Raw genomic sequence first — 21,850 nt, 5'->3', positions numbered from 1 at the left:
TGCGTAACATTTGTTGATAATTTTTACATCTTTTCTTGTAGATGTGGAAGGGACTGCTGAAAGTGCAAGTGGTGATGGCACAAGTGTAACATTAGAGGATGGCAGTGACAGTGAAAACATTCAGGCAAATGGAATTCCAGGGACTCCAATTTCTGTTGCTTATACACCGTCTTTACCTGATGACAGATTATCTGTCTCTTCCAATGATACTCAGGTACAGGCAGTTTATAATTTAGGAAATACTGAAAAAAGTAATATGTTTTGATTGTTGTCCAACACTTGCGCAGAGAGCATTTGATATAGTTCCATAAAATAAGTTACTCAGATGGATTTCAAGTATTAAGTAATGTTCTAGGTATTTTTCTATTTTAATGCACTATTTAAATTAAATTTTTGTAAGTAAAGTTTGCATGTGATGCCGTTTTTATCCCAGCGTATTTTTAGCTGCCCCATAGAGTACGCAGTTCCAAGGTTAGAGAAATCAGTTCCTTTTTTTGAAGTGTTCCTAGCATTTAATATACATAGCAAAGAATGTAGCCAATTATAGACATATTTGTATAATTTCAGTGTGCTCATTTTAAGTGATGAATAAAAATTTCAAGCCTATAGCATGACTTTACTTCAATGATTACAGATCAAAAGTTTCATGTTTGAGAGGATTCGATTTTCATTAACAAAAAAGATGTGAAAATACCCTCCCTCTGTTGTATCAGATATCAGCAGGTATGCACTATCAGCAGAGGGTGTCTACTGTCAAAGTGTGCTGAGTAATTAGGTTAGGGAATAATAGACTTTAAGCTTAAAAAGCTGCAGTCACATATGCCCTACAAATAGAAGATTGGCATTAAACATGTTGCTTATGTAAGGAATAACAATACAGAATTGCAAGAACTTTGTAATAGGGATGATTATTGTTATATAAATTTTACCAAATATATCTTGATACAGATATGTAACTACTCACCTTCCATTAAAGTGCCAAGTTTTGTTTGTTTTGCATTTTTATAATTAGTTATTTGCTGAAAATGTCTGAAGGCAATTCACTGAAAATTACCTTACTTAAACTTGGCTTACCTAATTTCATCACAGTCTTTAATTAATTCTGACTTTTTACTGGGATGGGTAATTTTTATTAGTGAGTTTGTTAATTTTAACTGGACTGTGGAATAGTTTGTTTTGTTTTAGTCTAGTCTTGAGACCGTAAAGCTATAGTGAATTGGTTATATTTGTATAATATGTTAACTTCTTGTTGCTAGGAGGTGGGGATTTCCCTACACACCCTGCTAATGCAAAATGGAATACTGAAATATGTTAACTTCTTTAGGAATCTGGAAATTCTTCAGGACCTACCCCTGGTGCTAAGTTTTCCCACATTTTACAAAAGGATGCCTTCCTTGTATTCAGGTCACTGTGTAAACTTTCCATGAAGCCCCTGTCAGATGGACCACCAGATCCAAAGTAAGTAGAATTAAGAGTTCTTATAATTAATCTTTTCTATTTGAAAATAAAAATAAATTATTTAAGTATTTTTGAGAGTCCTCACTTATCGAGAAAATAATAGTATGGTAAAAAGAACCTAGAAACTTCTATGTTTTAATGCATCTTTCGTACTTTAAATGAAAGCAACTGCTGGTACTTACCTGCCTGTTTAGAAGTTTCTTAACAACATTCGCACTTCATGTAAGTACATCACATTCTTCCTAGTTGCTCTTTATAACGCTTTTCAGAAAGTTTTGTAAAGAAGGTCTTCAGGTGTTCAGGTATTTTTGGTCTTAGCTAATGTTGCTCTGCTTTTAAGTAATACATAGGCTCGTAACCGTTGCTGTTTATGTCCACAATTTCTTACATCTCTTCCATATTCAGTGTCCAGTACACATACTCAACTCTACTTCAGCTTAATATGAGCTCCTCACTTTGAACCGATACTGGTTATGATAAATTAGTGATACAGTTTTTCATTTTTTTTGCTCTGGTTGGACACTTTGGACAGCCTCTTTAATAAAAATAAAAATATTTTGAGAGCAAAATGTTTATTTGACTGTTATGGAAATCTTGTCCTCTGACTCAAGATACCATGTTTTCAATTTGTCTTAGAGAATTGGTCATTATAAACAACAACAAAAAAAATTCTCCTCTGGATTTAATAATCTGAAAAAAAAAAAGATGTTGTATAAAGAGTTTTGAAGGGTTAGTCTAGAATCATTTTCAAATTGTTGTCTAGTGATGCACTATGGAAAGTCAGGACATTCAAGAATGAAAGGTGAGGCAGGAGGTTTTTTTCTTCACTGTTTTTGAGAATTTGTCTTCCAGGAAATGCCATGGAAATCATGTGGTTTTAGTCAGTTCTCTGAGACTAAGACTGTCCATTTATTAATGGCTTTAATGGATTAACTCCCTCTGGAAGACCAGCAATAGCTATTGAGGCTCTTGGAGCATCAAATCTGAATCCATGGAGTCCTTGACTTTCGTATTAGAACTGATTAAGCTCTTCATAAAGAACAAATTGCAGGAGACAACATTTAGGGCAACAAGAATAAGCTGCAAAGGCATTCGAAGACATCCTGTGTTTGGAGAAGTGCCTAGAATGTATCGGTAGTTTTGAGGCATTGATGGCTTTTTGAACTATTACAAACATGCTGTAATTGGAAGAGGAGGCGTAGGATTTAAAAAGTCTTATCTGCCTCTTCAAAATAATCTTTCCAGTGAAATTAGCTGTGAAGTCTTTAATGAAAATATTTTTAAATTTTAGTAAACTGGGCATGGAGCTTTAGCTTAAAATCACAACTGTACTGTATGAAGAATGTCCTGTCGTTGTTCCTTATATTTCATAACTTTCCTCTGTGGGTGTTCAATGAAAGCTGTGGACTGTCTTGTTGAGAACACCATTTGTGTCTATGCCTGCTCTTCAGAAGCGCTATAGTCTTTTTTGAGATGATCAGAAGGAGCATCAGGAGTCTGAGGAGAGAATGCTTTCACTCAGAATGCTGTTTAAATTGCATTATATTTTCATAGATGCAGGTTTCCTTTACACTTTTTTGTGTGTGTGGTTTGGGGTTGGGTTTTTTGCTGTTTTGTTGTGGTTTTTTTTTTTTTTTTAAAGCATGAGTAGTAGCACCGTTCTGACGTGAATTCTAGCTTACTTGATTCTGTAAGAAGCGTGATGTTACCGTAGAGCACTTGACAACACTGCAGTTGCCTGACTTTGCTATTGCCATGCTTAAAATAGGCATGGTATGTATCTTAGCTGCTCTTGGAGTGGGATGGGGCCAGTGACTGATAAACAATATAAAATACTGTATTTGAGAAATTAGATTTCATTGTTGGAAGGAAGAAGATCAGGCAGTACAGCTGTTGTCTTTATGGTCCTCCAACTCTCTCTCTATGCTGGTGGAAATAGAGGAGGAGGAGGAATTTCTGCCTTTTGGTAGTCAAGGTTCTATAGATCGTCTGGATGTTTTAGATGAGATCTTCCAAAAATCCATTAAAAGGAAAGAATACTCCCTTCATCCTCTGAGATGCCCCCTAAGATGGGCAGCATTGCCTACTGTTGTTGCTCTTCTGCAGTGCTGTGCTACAGAAGATGGAGTGGCTCAATAGTAATGGGGAGAAACACTAACTGGAAAAGATTATTCTTGTCCACGTTCTTGGCTGAAGAGTGACTACTTCAACAAAAAAGATCAACATCTTTTTATGACTTTCTACACCAGGTTGTGTCAAATTTGAGTTTATTTCATGAATGTTCCACATACAAAATTGTTCAAGATTTCAAGAATCTCTTTTCAAGAGAATGTTTTTATTTTTTATGACTTACACTGGGCTGATACGTTGCTTTGTTTTATTCTAGATCTCATGAACTGCGATCAAAGATTCTCTCATTGCAGTTGCTTCTATCCATTCTGCAAAATGCAGGGCCTGTCTTCAGGACAAATGAGATGTTTATTAATGCTATTAAGCAGTACCTTTGTGTTGCACTGTCAAAAAATGGAGTCTCATCAGTTCCAGAAGTTTTTGAACTTTCACTTTCCATATTTCTTACCCTCCTCTCAAACTTCAAGACTCATCTAAAGATGCAGATCGAGGTACGTTACATGAATTTCTAATTCAAGGTGCAAGGGGGTGTTAAGTGAACATTTGTTTATATTCAACCAGTGTTCTGTAATGCAATTTGGAAGTTTTAGCTCTGCACTACATAGTACAAATTAAGAAAATGAGTACACTTACGAAAAGACTAGGTAATATATGATTTTGCAAAGGTTTCTTAGAATAAAAGTTAATGACTTGAAATGCGTTGTGGATTCTCTTTGAGGTTCTCTAGGGAAAACCCAGCTGCTTAATTATTGTAGACACTTCCCTTTGTATATCAGGCCTACATCAATATATGTCCTGAATAAGATAATCTCATTTCCTCAGGTCTCAAAAGGTGTACACATGATTTAATTCCTTGGGCCATAAATAGAGATAACTCTTATTGCTAAGAATACGGACTTATCCGAGACATTGCGGATTTTCTCCCTGGATGGATATGTTCTAAGTCATAGGGGAAAGCAAGATGTAGAGGCTTTGTTCTTGACTTCTGATTCTTGTGCCATAGGGTACGAGCAGCTTCTTGGAACCATTCTGTCCATTTGAACCACATGGATACCCTCTTCTGTGTCCCATGTGTTAAAGATCTTAATTCCATGGTGAATAAAGTAGTAGTGTGCAGTGTGTGTTCCTGCTGTTCATTTTGGATAATTTTATGTTTAGTAGTCAATGCGAATATTGAAGCCTACAGATTGCCTCATAAGTGTGGAGGTTATGTACATGAAAAGATGCTGAGAAATGTTGATAATGTTGCTGTTATAGGACCTTGAATTCAGGGATTTCTTAATCTATGGATGTCATTGTATAAATTAATACGTTGTGGTGGCTTTGGAGGAAGAACGTGATTTTGCTAGTATCATGTCAGGAAGGTATTGTGTTCTGATCACTTACCAGGTTATTTTGATGCCTTCTAGGGGAAGAAACAATAGAATTTCCAGTATTTCCTTGAGCACAGCTTGGATAGAAGTGAAGCTTTAGTGATTGATTGAATGTGCCTTGAAAATATGATGCATTTTGAAGACAAACTGTGTGCTCAACAAGACTGTAGTGCATGTGCAGTGTTCAGCACATCAGACAGACTGGGCTGAGCTGCTCTTCAGTCACACAGCCTGCTTCTCAGGAGGTGTTGGACTCACTGTGTGTTTGCAGAGCTTACAAGTCAGCGTGTAGGTGGTAAATGCATTGCAGTTGGCTTGCCTGACAGAAATTTGATGAGCTTCCATTGCTACCATCCTTTCCCCAAATTTCAAGCAGAAAATGAAGACATAGATATCTGAGAAAAATTAGGTATACGATACCCTAGACTATTATAGCAGCTTCTAGAATATGCTGAGTTAGGACCATCACCACATAGCAGGGCTGCAGTTCCTCCTCACAAATATGAAAGCCGAAAGCTTGATGCTGCCGAGGTATCCATCTATTGCAAAGTACCGGGGACAGCAGTTTGTAGAAACTTACTCTTTTTCCTGGTTGTCAGCTAAGAATTCCTCTTCTTTCAGCTACTGATCCTAAAGGTTATTCAGAAGATGTGGGTAGACAAGTAGATAACTTCACATTCAGTTTGTGTCTTGGAGCTGTAAGGAGAGCCATATGCTCTCATTTATAATATGCAAAATCTATATATTTTGGGATTGAGGCTGCGTTCTTCATCTTTGTAAGAAATTTTTGACATATTTTAAAATAATAGTTTCAGATTGTGTCAAAAGTGACCCTCCCTTGGTCCTGTGACTTAAATATTCAGCTAACACTGCCTTCTGACAGTTAAAATGGTTTGAGTCGTACCTTAATTGTATTGTAACTGTATTTCTAAGTGAGTCAGTGAATATATTTGCAGCAAATAAAGTCCTAGATATCAGGCGATTTGAGGTGTCATTTAGCTGTACACTTCCATTACCACCCTTTCATAACTGCAAATAAGCTGTCTTTTAAAAAACTCTTACTTTCAGTTGACCAAACTAAATAGTTACCTCTTTTCTGGTTTACTTTTCCAATATGCTAGGAATAAAGTCTTAATTCTGTGACATGAATTGCAGTAAGTAGTGTAGTGATAGATAGCATTTTTAAGTATCTGAAATGTAAATAATCAGTGTGATTTTTAAGAAGCTGTTCCTTCTAAAATATGCTTGTCCGAAGTTGACACTAGAGGCAAGAAGTCAGCTCTTGTCTCAGAAGCATAGAAATATAATGTCTTTGTAGTGCGTAGACCTTCCAGCTAATTTCTCATCTAGCTTAGATTTGAGTTTAATTTTTATACTTGAAAATTTTTTTCTCTGCTCCATCAGTGACTTCTTTTTTTAAATTCTCTACCAGAAAAAAAAAATCTGCCTGATTCCAGAGGGTATATAATATCACTGTCTTTCAGTAAAAAATCAGAAAACAGCAAATATGTAACTAAGGATTGCTCATAGCGTGACCTTTATTAAAATTTTATGTCTTCCTCTGTTTGATTTTAGTCACAACTTTATGTAATCCACTCTAGTACACTTGAGTGTATTTAAGTGCTTGAAAGTCTTTGATCATGTGTTGAACTCCTTATGTTTTGTAGGGATGCTTTCCTTATTAAGACTAGTAACTGGGATTGTGCTGTGTGCCTCTTTTTAGAGAAGGAGTCCAATAAAATTGTAATAGTGCGTTTTGCTTGAAGAAATAGCTTACCATCAAAGCTGCTTAAAAATCAGTGTTGCTGTTTTTCCCCAAATACATGACTTAAGCATAAGGCTAATTTCGCTGTATCTCTACCTGGCTAATGGAATAAAAATTCTGTGCTATAAGGAAGTATCTAATATTAAAAACAGGAGTAGTTACATATTTGGATGTTTGCATGTTGCTACCGGAGAAGATGAGTTTGATGGCTTGAGACTATCGGCAATTTTTAGAAAAAACATATTGGTGGATTTGGTAGCCACAACTGGCTATGAAGAGGTGAGCTCTTAGAAGTGCAGAACAGTGATGTAATGCTCTGTAGGGTGGTGACGTAATGCCATGTAGCAGTTCACATTTTGAGTTCATGCGCTGTTACAGCAGTTGCTGCTGCTGAGGGAAGAAGTGAGAAAAAGCCTGCCCTAGCTGCTAAGCATGCTCAGCTGAAATAGCCCATAATGCTAATGGATCTGGTGAGGAAGTAATTGACAGGGGATAAAATAATCCCTGGTCCAAACAAAAGCATCTGTACTAAAGCAGTTTCAGGGAAAACTAATAACTCTTCTAGGGAAGAGAAACTTTCCTGTTAATGGACCTGCTGCATTTTTTATGCTGTGCCTGACCAGTACCCTTCTGCCAATAATCTAGTACCACAGAGCGTTTTTTTTTGTGTCAAGATGTTTCCCTTCTAATGAAGATCTGATACTTTAAATTTGCATAAGTAGCTGTTTGTTATGTTTATACCATAATATCATCATCTCGTAGAGAAAATCTTTTGTGAAGTAATACCTCTCCTTTCAAAATCCCAAATGAGATCTAACAGCAGCTTAAGACTTCTTGTTAGGCTAAATGGTGCTTCAGGACTTCACTTCATTCCCAGTTCTTCTGTTTTTGAGTGATTAGAATATAAACCAAGATTTTCAGCTGGACAAAACTCCAGAAGTACATAAGTAATAATTCCAATTCCTAATTTGAATGTTTCAAGCATAAATTGTATTTTCTCCTTCCTCCTTTTTTTTTTTTCTTATCCCCTGTACTTCTGAAGTGCTCCTTTCAGAATTATGTCAGAATATTGACTGTCAAACTTGGTGACTGTATGTGTAATAGATTTTAATTTTTTCTCCCTCTTTCTGAAATATTTGTTAGGTTTTCTTCAAAGAAATTTTCCTCTATATCTTGGAAACTTCTACTAGCTCATTTGATCATAAATGGATGGTTATACAAACGCTGACAAGGATATGTGCAGGTATTAAGGACTGTTTGGTTCTAGTTTTTACATTTTTATGCTAAAGAACAGAACTGTACTTGCCTTTCATTGAATGATCTGGTTTTTGTTCCAAGTTTGACAATGTCACTTTGTTTATAGATGCCCAGAGTGTAGTGGACATCTACGTGAACTATGATTGTGATTTAAATGCAGCAAATATATTTGAAAGGCTGGTTAATGACCTATCAAAGATTGCTCAAGGAAGAGGTAGCCAAGAACTTGGCATGTCCAATGTTCAGGTAAAAATTCCACCAAACTTTATGAAGCTTCGTGTTTCTTGGCATGATAGTTTACAACCAAACTGTCCATTCCGCTAATGTGTTGCTTTTGAAATTTTTTCTAGGAATTAAGTTTGAGAAAAAAAGGATTGGAATGCTTAGTATCGATCTTGAAGTGCATGGTGGAGTGGAGTAAGGATCAATATGTAAATCCCAATTCTCAGACAACACTTGGTAAGACAAGAAACGCGTTTCTTCTGGCTTTAGTAAAGAGGTACTGCAGGAGTTTAGTGCGTTTTTTCAGTATTTTGATACTGTTAGTGTCCAGATGGATAAAACCTCTTGCAATAAAAAGAGAATTTTTCTATGGTAGAAATATTAGTAAGTTTGGATTAGTGTCATCTGAACAAGTTGTCTTAAGTTGTCTTTTCTAGGAATTCATACAATTAAGAAAGCTACTTCACTGAAAATAACTAAATCCTGTTATCTTCTGTATTTCTAATTTTAAAAGGATTATAAAACTTACTTTGAAGCTCCCCTGATTTCCTCTAATTTCATATGGATTAAATTTCTACTGAAGCAAAATGGATGGAGAGCATTTTTTTTATTTATTAGTATTTAGGTATAGAACTTTCAATGTTGTAAGCAAGGAAGTAACTAAATCATTACTTCTTTAAATCTTGTTTGCATCTGACCTGAGGTGAAAAGTACTAATTTATGTTAATGCTAGAACTTTCAGATTAAGATCTTGAAGTTGGCAGATGAAGTAATAACCTTTTTAGAAGTGGTTAGCACAGCTGTCTTTGTGAACTGAGAGCACCAGCTCCTTGTGTTATCTAATCATAAACACTTTTAGACACTCTGTTTCAAAAACTTAGAATAGTGTGATTCGCTTAAGGTAACATTGGACTTGAAAATAGAAGGAAAGATTGAGTTTCTAAGGTGTTGTGTGTTTTCTTCCAAGTGCCTACAAATAATAGTTGTAGTTTAAGGCTTATATTTCAGGTATGTGATGAACTGAAAGAATCCTCCTTGATATGTTGTAGTGATTTTTTTTTTTCTTTTCCTAATCAAAACTAAAACAGAATATTTACATGAAAATAAATAGATCATTGAAGATAACCCTAGTAAGTTTTAGAAGCCTTCAGAGAGGATTTGAAGAATAACCTGAGATTTTAATTTCTTTTCTCAGTATATATTTTGTATGTATGTAACCATTTGCAATTTATAGGCCAAGAAAAACCCACAGATCAGGACAGCAATGAAACCAAACACCCTGAGACAATTAACAGATATGGAAGCTTAAATTCCTTGGATTCTACTGCTTCATCAGGAATTGGCAGTTACAGCACACAGATGTCTGGCACTGACAACCCAGAGCAGTTTGAGGTCCTAAAGCAGCAAAAGGAAATAATAGAACAAGGAATTGACTTGTGAGTGCCCTTTTATCACCCATGGGAGGGTGGATTCTGTTGGAGCTATGAAGATTCCTGGGTTTTTCTTCCTTCTCCTCATAGATACTCATCTTGTGTTAGGAAAAAATCTCTGGATGTAACAGCACTTCCTCTGGTGAAAGAGTGCTGAATGGTGTCCCCTTTGGAGCCTGTCAACAGTGTTTTGTGTTAACCTAATTCCTCACAGCTAGAAGATGAGTACTCTGAATGTTTGTTCTTTTTTCTCCAGACCTGCTTGTCTAAAAATAAGATTTTTATATTTGGATAAAAAGAACATTGAACTCATATGATCAGTTGAATGCAACCCGTTTTAGTGTACACGTTACTGATGAAAGTGCTTATATGCCTAAGCCGATGCTTCCTTCTGATTAATTAATTTGTCATAATTAGAACTGGACAATAGTGTAATTTCTCAGTGCAGTCTGACCTGAATCTTCTGTGTGATTTCAGCCTTGTCACCTTACCTCCTCAGTGAGGTCACTTTATGCGAAAATGAAAGTTTCTGTAGCATAGTTCTCAGACCCTGAACAAACATGCCTTAATCCTTTAGGGTTTCAGTTTCTTTCAGTTACCTGGTTCCTTGTCTTGTACATTTCCATTCTTATAGGCAACTCATGAATTTCTTGATTGTTTCATACAGATTAAAACAAAAAACAACAGAGCATAATTGTTCCTTTTCCAAGCTGAGACTTTGCTATTTCTGTGGAATACTTTTTTTTTCTTCCTGAGTCCCATAGTAAATGATAGTGTTTAGCTCTCTTTACTGGGATCTGCTTGGATGCCATGCTGGCAGTTACATAGCAAAGAGGAAGAGGAGGCTGTTTACAGGCAAAAAAAACCCATAAAGTCATCCAACGATTAAGGGAATAATCGTCTAAGGGAATAGTTCATTCCTGTCTAATGCACAGTTTGATAACGGAAAAAATATTTAATACCTAGATTTTCAATACCTCATCCAAAATTACTAAATCTTTTTACTTAAGCTGGTGTGGCGTTTTTCATGGGTAAACGGGTTAACTCTCATTCCATCCTGATCTTGATTGTACAGATTCAATAAGAAACCAAAGAGGGGGATTCAGTACCTGCAAGAACAAGGAATGCTTGGCACTACTCCTGAAGATATTGCTCAGTTCTTGCATCAAGAGGAAAGATTAGATTCAGTAAGAACCATTTTCCTGATGGTTGTTTTTGCTCATGCTGCTGTTTTTATACTAATTGCAAATCACATGGCTGTTTTAAAGTGTATAATGTACAATGAAGAAAAGGAGATTTCTCTCTCTTCTAAAATTAATAAACTCAAGGAATTTGGAGTATGCATTAGAGCTGTACCCTGTACTGTATGCATTCTGCAGTTCAGCGAAGTGTACAGGAAAAGACTGGCCTGTTGAGCTGACTCAAAACTTTTACTTAGTTACAGCTAGAAGCAACTTAGTAAACGGTGTGTACTTTAGCCCAGTAAGGGACTACCAGAAATAACTGTCCTTCAGAGATGACTGAAAAATAACATGGTCCAACAACATGAAAAGCATTTTTTGCTGCTTCCCAAAGGAAAGGTTTTTTTTTTAATCTAGATTAGTTCTTTGATTTTATTTACACCTAGCAGCTGTTGCTGGACTTGGAAGGGTCCTGGAATTTCTGGCTGAGGAGGGTGGGAATATCTCATGTTGGTATTGTCATGAAAAACTTAGCTTTCTGAAATGGCAGTCTGCACCATTGTGCTTACTAGCCACCCTCATTGTTTTCTAAGGAAGGGCTTGCATGTGCCCGTGCTTGCAACTGTGGCTAAGGTCACAAATTTCAGTGTTAGAACTTAAAATCGACCATCAAAACAAATTTTTAACCTCAGTTTACATAAGCAAGCATCTTTATCTGAATGCACAGTATTTTTTCACTGTACTGTGTTGCATTGACAGTGGTCAAACTGGATGTATTTGAGGACCAGCTATTTGTATTTGAGCATGACTTGTATCTGTTTGAGATCTGTAATTGGTAATACTTTGTCTTCTGCACATGTGGAATTCGTCTAATAGAAAAAAAAGATACATGAGTAAAACAAGAGGAGGAGGAAGGTAGGCAGATAGGAGCATGTAAGAGCATTACAATGGAATATATGGCCAAAATACTTTGCTTTAGAGAGTAGAGGGAAAGCAGGAGTACGTCTTCGTTAACCGCATGCAGGCCTCTCTATTTTGTGAAACGTATGGGCAGTATGACTTTGTTGTTCTTATTTACTGTTTTTTTTTTTTCCAGTGTAAATGCACTAGTTTGTCTTTCCTGTTCTTATTTTAGACTCAGGTTGGGGAGTTCCTGGGAGACAATGATAAATTTAACAAAGAAGTCATGTATGCATATGTAGACCAACACGACTTTTCAGGAAAGGATTTTGTTTCAGCTCTGCGCATGTTTCTAGAGGGATTTCGTCTTCCAGGAGAGGCTCAAAAAATTGATCGCCTAATGGAGAAGTTTGCTGCTAGATATTTAGAATGTAACCAAGGGTAAGCCATACTTTGTCTTCAGAACTTTGGAAAGCTGAAAAATAAGTAAAAGATCCTAATATGTTAAATTTGGTGTTCTTTTTCTCCTTTCCTCCTTCAGGCAAACTCTTTTTGCTAGTGCAGATACTGCATATGTTTTAGCTTACTCAATTATCATGCTGACAACAGATCTTCACAGTCCACAGGTATGTTGCTGGAAGAATATTTGTGTAATCCATAGACATCTAACTTTCAAGCATTGTGACAATGTAGTTGTAAAAGCTTGATATTCAATTTAACACCAGTATGTGTGTAAGAAATGTGGTAGCTTAAGTTTGTGCATCTTTTAAATAACAGTATTTTGTTTCATGGGTGTTGAGATTTTAAGTTCTTTTGGTTAGACCATTCTGTAAGGTGTCATTTCCCTACTCTGTATTGAATAGGAATTGTGTGGATTTGCTTTCATGTTACGGCGGTCACCCTAGTGATCTAACATACAGAGCCAGAACTTGTGTAATTCCTTTATTTCCTTAACACAAATCTGCTCTGATTTTGGTCTGTTTGAGAAAATAATGCAGCTTTATTTTCATAAATACAGCTCACTTCTGCAGTACATAATATTCAAAGTTGCAGTGATTAGTCATTGTCATTTATTTAAGCAAAATGTGGAAAGAGTGTTGAACTTTTATGAGATTATGGGTTATGTTTAAAATAGATAGTTTAATCTGTATCACAAGATAAACCACTTTGTTTTTTTGTAATGTATATCTAATCGATCTGTGGATCCCACTGAATGTGTGTGAGTGTTGTAGTGTCCACATGGCCTTGCATTATTTTGTAGATTTGACAATGTAGTCTTGCATATATTGAATACTTAAAAATGTCTTCTGAGTCAGCAGGCTTGTCCTTGATGGTATCTTTTCATCAGTTTCGCTGCTTTGTAGGCAGCATTGTAACTGCTATGAATTTACCTCATTTGTTGATATTAATGGCTTCTTTCTGGGTTTCAGGTTAAGAATAAAATGACAAAAGAACAGTATATTAAAATGAATAGAGGTATCAATGACAGTAAAGATCTCCCTGAAGAATATTTATCTGCTATCTATAATGAAATAGCTGGAAAGAAGATTTCAATGAAAGAAACAAAAGAATTAACAATACCCACAAAATCCAGTAAACAAAGTAAGTAGTTGCAATGTTAGCTTTCTACAGTGTTGGCTCTTCGGTTTCATGAAGCTATCTCCTTTTTAAAGTGAGAGATGAATGAAGCAAGCACCACCCACAACTCAAAATTAGTCCTGATTTCATATCCTTTTCCTTGTAACATAAATACATGATGCTAGCTTTAAATCTGTGTTAAATGCAACTGCTTATTTTCACTTCCCTTTGCATCTGAAGTCCTGGTGTTCAGTGCATTGACCATGGAGAAGACAGGCTTTGCTGTTGAACAGCAACGTGGCAAAATGCATTAGGGGGCTTTATGAAGTAACAGTGTTGCTGATAGGCTTAGTACAGAACAAACACAATAGTTGTGCCTTCTGTTTCTAAGATAACAGTTGTGTTTTCCTGCAATAACCAGTCTGTCATCTTAAAAAATTTTGCATTATTTGGTTTGTAGTGCTTTAATCTATGCACTTTTAAAATTAGTTATCTTTTCCTCTCTCAAATACCAGAAACACTTTTTTGTTTTGCACAATGTGAATATTCAGATGTTCATTCTCTCTTTAGAAAAGAGAACATTAAGAGAGACTTGATAATTTCCCAACATAGTCAAACATGTATTTTTAAGTCCTAGGTTAGCCTTATGAACAGGTTGCTTACAGGAAACTTGCATCTGGAAAAAATAATCCCTCTTGTCTTCAATATTGGTTCAATTAATAGAATGCTTTTTTGGTAATTTTGTTCTACTTGGGTTTCACTTTCTTGATGAGATGGAGGTTCTATTACTGAAATGAAAAGGTGATTAAGATAGTTCTCCCTCAGAAAAAAAAACGTCCACATATTTTTATTGTTATTTTCTGTGCTGATGGATTGCTACGAAACCTCTGTTCACTTTGAGTTTAGCTTAGTGGATGTGATATTAATGCTGTCAGTTGAGGTGATGGAGAAGAAATGTTTGTTGTGCAAATCTCAAAATTCTGTAAACATTTAAAATTCAGTTACATTTCATACATAAGTTTACCAAATTTACTTTTTATCTGTATTTTAAAAGAAATATCTTGTTGGTGTGATAATTTCAGAAAGTAAAGACAATAAAAGAAAAAATGCATCTGAGTATGACACTTAATGAAAAATTTTAAATTATTGTGTTCCTGAAGACACCACTGCTAAAGATGCACAAATGAGAGGAAAAAATGTGTTTACAGGTGTTGCTAGTGAAAAACAGAGAAGACTCCTATATAATTTGGAAATGGAACAAATGGCTAAAACAGCTAAAGCTCTTATGGAAGCAGTGAGCCACGTTCAGGCACCTTTTACTAGTGCAACACACCTGGAGCATGTGAGACCCATGTTTAAGGTGAGATACATGTTTAGATGTTTACCTAGAATATCACCCAGTTTCTTAATACAAAATACTGATTGATAGGATTTGTTGAAAGTACTAAAAATTGGTGTCTGCTATGTTTTGATCATTTTGTAACTTGCTACAGGAAAGAAAGGATTCTGAGTCTTCTAACTCCATTTTCATTTACCTTGGGATTTAAGAAGTTTCTATACTGACAGAAGGAGCATCTTGATGTAGTGGAAGAGTTATGAAGAGTATGTTGAGGTGACAAAAGTATAAAGAGTAGTTAACTTAAAATGATAGGATTTTTATTTCAGGTATAGAGGTGTAGTCACAACAAGAGTTTTAGAAAAGTGAGAAATGACTAATCCCGCAGGGTCCATTGTTTGAGTCCCTCCTACTGCTTCTAAGGGAGATTATTCATTGCTTTTTCAGGGAGCAATTATGAGAACAAACTTCTGTCTAATGTTGTCTGTTGAAAATCAGTATTTCAGAAAGGCTATGACTGTCATCTAGTTTTGGGGGAGGTAATTGGACCTGTATTAAACCATTACTCTAAGCTCCTGTCTTCGCTATTGTGTAGGAGCAAAACTGTCTGCATCCCAAATGCCTTTTTCATACCAGTGATTTAGATTCGTAGATACAGAGTATGTTCATTAGTGTACTGTGCCTCAGTATGCTGTTGGATATGATCATTGACATAATTAACTCATTACAGTTAACTGCCACTGAAATACATTGTTGCACCTTTACCCTGAGCTCTCATGCCCTTGTACAAGTAGTTGTGCTCATATGACCCCTTTGTGAACTGCTCCAGGGAAGTAAAGTTTCAGACCACTACCATTCCAACAAACAAATGGTTCTCTGGAGTGATGTGCTCTGAGGTCAGGTTGAGCTCCACGCCCAGGCTCAAGAATCGTAGAATCATAGAATCATTTAGGTTGGAAAAGACCCTTAAGATCGAGTCCAGCTATTGACCTAATATTGCCAAGTCCCACCACTAAACCATGTCCCTCAGCACCACATCTACACGTCTTTTAAATGCCTTCAGGGATGGTGACTCAGCCACTTCCCTGGGCAGCCTGTTCCAATGCTTGACAAACCTTTCAGTGAAGAAATTTTTCCTCATATCCAATCTAAACCTCCCCTGGCCCTATTTCAGGCCATTTCCTCTTGTCCTGTTGCTTGCTACCTGGGAAGAGACGAACACCCACCTCGCTGCAACCTCCTTTCATGTAGTTGTAGAGAGCAGTAAGGTCTCCCCTCAGCCTCCTTTCTTGAGACTAAAAAACTTCAGTTTCCTCAGCTGCTCCTCATAAGAATTCTACTCCAGACCTTTCACTGGCTTTGTAGTTCTTCTTTGGACACGCTCCAGCACCTCGATGTCTATCCTGTAGTGAGGGACTCAAAACTGAACACAGTATTCGAGGTATGGCCTCGCCAGTGCCATGTACCGGGGGACAATCACTGCCCTAGTCCTGCTGGCCACGCTATTTCTGATGCAAGCCAGGATGCTATTGGCGTTCTTGGCCACCTGGGCACACGGAGGATCAAGCTGTAAGATTGCTGTCCCTGAAGCAAACTTCCGAGTTCTTTATTGCCATATTAATAAAAGTAGGGTGGTGCTCTGTTTGTACAGAATAACACTAAATGAAGCCCTTGTTTAAGATCTACTTTCAGGGTGTCACTTAGCAGAGGTGTACTGTACATAATTTCTCTCTGTTGACTTCTTTAAGGCTCAAATGAAATAACTTGCATGCAAGCATCTGTAAAATTCATAAACTATTTTTCCTCAAGATGCCCCCTATTACTCTGTAACATACCTAGCCTTTTGTATCTGAAAAGTACGTTTGCAAAATCCATTTCCAAAGGAGCAAAATATGAAGCGTCAGGGTAAATTAACACTCTAAACATCTTTTGTGAAGGTGCTAAGAATTAGAAGTCATCTTTCTTGAGGATGTTCATAAACTAATTAAAGTACTGAGGACAGTGCAATATGTTGAACAGACTGCTGTGAGAACTGTGGAATCTAAATATTGAATTTCATGGGTTTTATTCAAATTTTTATTCTTATTTCAGCAAAACCTTATAAATTTCTGGGTATCTCTTTCACCCATTGATGCCAGTGGGGCATCAATGCCAATTACAACTATATTTATAGATAGATTTTCTAAATAATTAAAACGGACCAAAAATTCATTTTATGCACCCACCTAAGCAGCCCCAAATTGATTGTCTAATTAGAGGCTTAATTTTCCCCTTTAATGACAAAACAGTCTATTGTAAATAAAAGTGTGAATCTAGTTACAAAGCATGCTTTACAGATCTCTAGATAGTTCTTAAAATGTTTCAGTTTTGTGATTTTTTAAGATTAGTTTTGGTTTCAATAGAAATTAATTAGAAAGGGGAGGGGGGGAGAAACATACACTTCTGGAACATAGAATCATAGAATAGTTTGGGTTGGAAGAGACCTTTAAAGGTCACACAATGGGGAATTAAGACCTGGATCTAGGAATGCATCTGATGCCTTTAATACTGTCCCAGAGTAAATAGTATGGCGTGTGCGAGTGTTAAACACTTTGCTGAGGTAGTGCTTTTGGAATTGCTGTCTTAAATGAAACCAAAGCTCTATGGTGCATCATTTTATTATGAAATTAAGTATGAAGTCTGTTGCTCCCTGCTATTCCCATTGAGTGTGTCATTTTATCTGGGGTGAGTTTAGGTAAAATTATGTCTAAAATTGTTGTGGATATCTGGGGTTTCCTCTCCATAACCATGTGTAGTTATGGCAAGATCTTCTGTATCTTCTTGGGTTTTTTCCTGCCTGTGGGAGTGGGAGCCTTGACCATGAGGACAGGACAATGTAGACTCTCCTGCAATAACTTTTAGTTGAGTGTATTACACTCTCAGTCCCATCTAAGGCAAGATGAATGGGAAGCATCAACAGTGGCTTAGGTACAAAAAGATGAAGAGCAGAGGGCAACAAAATTAAGAGCAGAGAGATCAAGGAGAGTCATGTCCTGTCTTTTGTTGTTGTCATAGTGTAATTTTAGTGGAATTAATAAGTTTGCTGCCCTATTTTACCCTACCTTTTTTTTTCTTCTGGTGTTAATCAAGACAAACTTGTCTTACTTAAGTACCTACTTCTCATCATAAAGGAATCTAGTATACACTGTGTAGGTTCTTGAAATAATCATTGACTTTATCTTATTTCTCACTGTGCAAAGATAAAGGTTATCCCAGGAATACCAAAACTTCAATAGACATCTTGACATAGCTTTGGGGTGGGTTTTTTTCCCCAGCTCTCCGAAGATGATTGTGTCTGTTGATGGTTGAGGGAGAGTGCTTCTGAGGGGAGCATCAATCTGCATTACTTCTATCCTATTCTATGTCTCGTGTCTCTTCCAACCATGCTTCTGTCCAATTCTATCTCATGTCTATTCCATTCTATTTCCTTTTGGGCAAAAGGCAACTTCTAGGTTAATGATGTGAGTTAAGGACAGAGTTTAAACTTCAGTGAGATGTTGAAACTAGTGTTCCCTTCAAGTACTAACAGTTGCTAATGTAACTTTTTCTTGTGCATGCGTTCCAGTTGGCGTGGACGCCTTTTCTGGCTGCCTTCAGTGTGGGTCTGCAGGACTGTGATGATACAGAAGTTGCCTCTCTTTGTTTGGAGGGTATACGATGTGCAATCAGGATTGCTTGCATTTTCAACATTCAGGTAAAAAAAATAAGATTGAGACAATACTTTGGTTTATGTACTAGCAAAATGTTAGTGGAGTTCTTAGAGTTCTTGTTGCTGAAGCTATACACTGCAATACTTAGAGGGTGCCTGCTTCTGCAGCTACTACTTCATCTGATACTTGACTAGAAGTGTTTTAAATATAGTGACCTTTATTTTTCCTGGTGTTTTGTGGTAAGTGCTGCCATGCCTATGTACTGAATCCTTGTTTCCCCACAAGTTAACTACTTCTACGTTGAAGTACTTTCTTTTTAGGTTTGTTACAAAGCTGTTTAACTCTGTTGTGATGTTTCATAAAAGGAGTCTTTCTATCTTATTTCATAAGTAAAATAGTATCTCTGTGAACTGTGTTGAAATATCCTTCTCAACTTCAGAGAGATTATACTAATCTGAGACTTTTGGAATTTGATACCGTTTTAACAGTTACGGTACTGGAAATGTCATTCCTGAAATAAGGCATGAATGTATCTTGCATTAAGCATAATGCCAAGAATTCCAGACTCTCTGGCTCTGGAGGGTAATTCTGGTTCAAGTTGGGTGCTTTTTTTACCCTCCCACGCCACCCCCTCCTTATTCCCCTCCCCCCCATTTAAAAATCATCATTACTGAACATACTATTATGTTACTGTAGACTGTTAGTTAATAAATGGAGTACTGGTCTGACATAAGTCCTTTATAGAGATAGCTGGAGAGAGAGGCAATCAGAATTCATATGTTTGACATCGCATTATTTCAAATGTACATTGAAAACATTTAAATTAAACAAAAACAAACCCCAAAATGACAAAAAAAACCAACAACCTTGTAAGACTAACTTACGGTAAAAACTGTTGGACTATGATATGATAGTGAATGTTTTGCTTCCCTCCCCACTTGCACTTGTATTTAGCAAATTAGATAACTTTTCATCACTAATGTAGAAAGGCACATTGGGACCTTTGATACAGCTGCTTAAAAAAACCCATTCCTCTGTCTTTGCACTTCTTCCCCCCCACACCCCGTGAGCTGAACAGACTTAAAATTTGATTAACAAAGCCTTCCCTGGAGCCTGCATCTGCTTAATGAAATTCACATTCCTGTTATTTTTGTTTCTAAGCTGCAAAATTGGAACTGGTACAAATACCAGTTTCAGCAGCTGCAGAGGTTAGCTCCCAGTCTTGCAGTGGTCTGCCTTGGGTGGGGAAGGCAAGGACACTTTTGCTGTAAGATCTCCGTGCTCCAGAAATGTATCAGAATCAGTGGTACCCTTTCATTGGCTTGGGATAAACTTGATTGAACTGGAGGTGTTTCAAAAACAACACTTCTCATTTGCTGAAATTTAAAATTTTCAGTATAAACTATATTCCTTCTTGGTTTCCTACAGGAACTCTGTTTTGTTGATATCATTGAAAACACTACTGGTTTGTTGACGATTTCAGTACGTTACAGGATGATTCCATTGCACAAGGTCCTGATTAGATCTTAGTGTTATCTGACTTCAGATGCCAGATAGCTCTGGTGGTTTGACGGAGACTGGCAAACCTGTACTTGAGCTGACTTATGGATCTTTTTGGGAGCAGGTTTTTCCTCTTGTGCTTAAATGGTGCTGACAACTTTTTGATTTCATTAAATAAACATACAGAAGTTAAGACTGGTGTCTAAGAACAGTTAACATTAGTTTAGGCACCTTGAGAGATTATGGAGGGAGCTGGAGGCTTTTAGTTTTGAGAAAATCCACAAAGTACACAGTATAGTTTGAACTACACGTGTTCACCTCTAAAACCTCAATTAAAGATTCTGGTTTGTGCTTTTAATCTTAACTATCACACAGTCTGGCTTTTGTCTTTAAGCATCTGGGACAAGATATGCATCAAAAACGTACTTAATTTGCCTATCATCCATTTTTACTTTCTTGTTGATGGACATGTTTTGTCATTTTTCTCATACTTCGATGACTTAGAAAAAGGGGCAGAGGGTGAATATCTGTATGGAACAGAGAGGGAAGGTAGGACAGAAAAATTTTGCTTTTACAGATGATACACAGCTTGTAGAATCTTGCTTAGTACTCTTTCCATGAAACTTCCATTTTTCTGTGTTTATTACATTATTTGCTGTGACTTTGCCAGCGTACCCTGTAGGAGTAGTTGGGTTTGAATATGGCAGCTGTGCTGTGTGGCTCTGTGGGAATCTATCCCTTCTGTCATTGCCCACTGTTGTGGTGTTCATGTTTTCTCTACGAAACAGACATTCTTCCTAGGATTTTTTTTTTTTAATATTTGATATTTGGTTTTATTATGTGCTCAATGATATTTATTTTTATTTCAAAATAGTCTTAAACATTCAGTTAAATATATTTCATAGCTGTCATTAGTTTCTTTGATGTACAACCATTTCACTTTATGGCCTTCAGATCATACATAACAAGAGAGTAGAATGCACTAGCAAGCTCAATTGTAATCCTCTTTTTACCATTGTAGTTGATTCAAATGAGACTGGAGGAGTTTGCTTTGGTGTTTATGGATACCCTGTACATAAACATTGCATACCTACGTGTGTAGATTTGTGAGATTGATTTCATCTGCCTAGATTATAGGTCACTTGCTGTTTACCTGCCCATGATAGTCTTTCCTCACAAGCTTCTGAGGCGCTCCAAACACAGTAGCTGAAATGAAACACATTTTGAGCAGTTTTGTGAAATTGGCAAAACATGCCTTTTAGATATATTATTTGGATTCTGTTGCTAAAAAAATCCTACAACTTGAGAGACACTGCTAAGGCAGCATTTTCAGAGTAGATCCAGGTATAGTACAAGAACAGTAAAAGCTTAGCTAAAAAGCAACTTTTCTTCTGAAACAGCATCTTGTTTCCCATAAAAGTCCCCCAAAAATCCAAGAAGACCAAACTCAGAAACCCAACAACAACCTATGTGTTCTGTGCTGTCGGAGATCACACTTCATATTCCTGAATATAGGGAGCCTGGTTTTATCTCACAGCGTTCTACAGAAGAACATGAGCTGTTTTCACTATGTAGAGGAAAAGAATTGTAAATGATATAGTTGCTGAAATCACACAGATTGTACTAAGAACAAGATACTGAGAAGATACTTACAAGACTTTTTTTTTTTTTTTTTTCCCCATTTGTAGCTTGAAAGAGATGCCTATGTCCAAGCATTAGCAAGATTTACGTTACTTACAGTGAGTTCTGGTATTACTGAAATGAAGCAGAAGAACATTGACACAATTAAAACTCTCATCACGGTGGCTCATACAGATGGAAACTATTTAGGAAATTCCTGGCATGAGGTACAAGAGTCATTTGTGCTTAGACTGTAAGAAAGTGCATGTACTGATTTTGAACACAGTGTACTTTGTGTGTAAATACAGTGTTGTTTAGATGAGTGCCAAGCGTATACTTTTGTACATACTTTATGTAGAATTGTGCATTTTGCAGCCAATTAAAGTAGCAAAACATGTCCAAGTGAGAAAT

At 36.6% G+C, this 21,850-nt stretch overlaps 1 protein-coding gene across 4 annotated transcripts in view; it reads left to right on the top strand.

Moving 5' to 3' along the window:
• The window catches only part of ARFGEF1 (ARF guanine nucleotide exchange factor 1), a 92,242-nt gene that overhangs the window by 45,720 nt on the left and 24,672 nt on the right, over window positions 1-21,850 (top strand). For 3 of the 4 annotated variants that reach the window (XM_086608692.1, XM_086608690.1, XM_086608689.1), the window contains exons 8-21: window positions 42-214; window positions 1,325-1,458; window positions 3,845-4,079; window positions 7,870-7,969; window positions 8,090-8,229; window positions 8,334-8,442; window positions 9,440-9,641; window positions 10,711-10,822; window positions 11,952-12,157; window positions 12,258-12,342; window positions 13,147-13,318; window positions 14,503-14,654; window positions 18,235-18,363; window positions 21,508-21,666. In XM_086608692.1, coding sequence (XP_086464818.1) covers window positions 42-214; window positions 1,325-1,458; window positions 3,845-4,079; window positions 7,870-7,969; window positions 8,090-8,229; window positions 8,334-8,442; window positions 9,440-9,641; window positions 10,711-10,822; window positions 11,952-12,157; window positions 12,258-12,342; window positions 13,147-13,318; window positions 14,503-14,654; window positions 18,235-18,363; window positions 21,508-21,666 — 2,108 coding nt within the window. Of the gene's footprint in view, window positions 1-41; window positions 215-1,324; window positions 1,459-3,844; window positions 4,080-7,869; window positions 7,970-8,089; window positions 8,230-8,333; window positions 8,443-9,439; window positions 9,642-10,710; window positions 10,823-11,951; window positions 12,158-12,257; window positions 12,343-13,146; window positions 13,323-14,502; window positions 14,655-18,234; window positions 18,364-21,507; window positions 21,667-21,850 lie in introns of all 4 variants that reach the window. The other variant, XM_086608691.1, reaches the window with a different exon arrangement.

This window comes from Tauraco erythrolophus, chromosome 3 (assembly GCF_009769465.1).
Source record: "Tauraco erythrolophus isolate bTauEry1 chromosome 3, bTauEry1.pri, whole genome shotgun sequence".
Taxonomy (NCBI): Eukaryota; Metazoa; Chordata; class Aves; order Musophagiformes; family Musophagidae; genus Tauraco; species Tauraco erythrolophus.
This window is presented reverse-complemented; position numbering and strand designations above follow the sequence as displayed.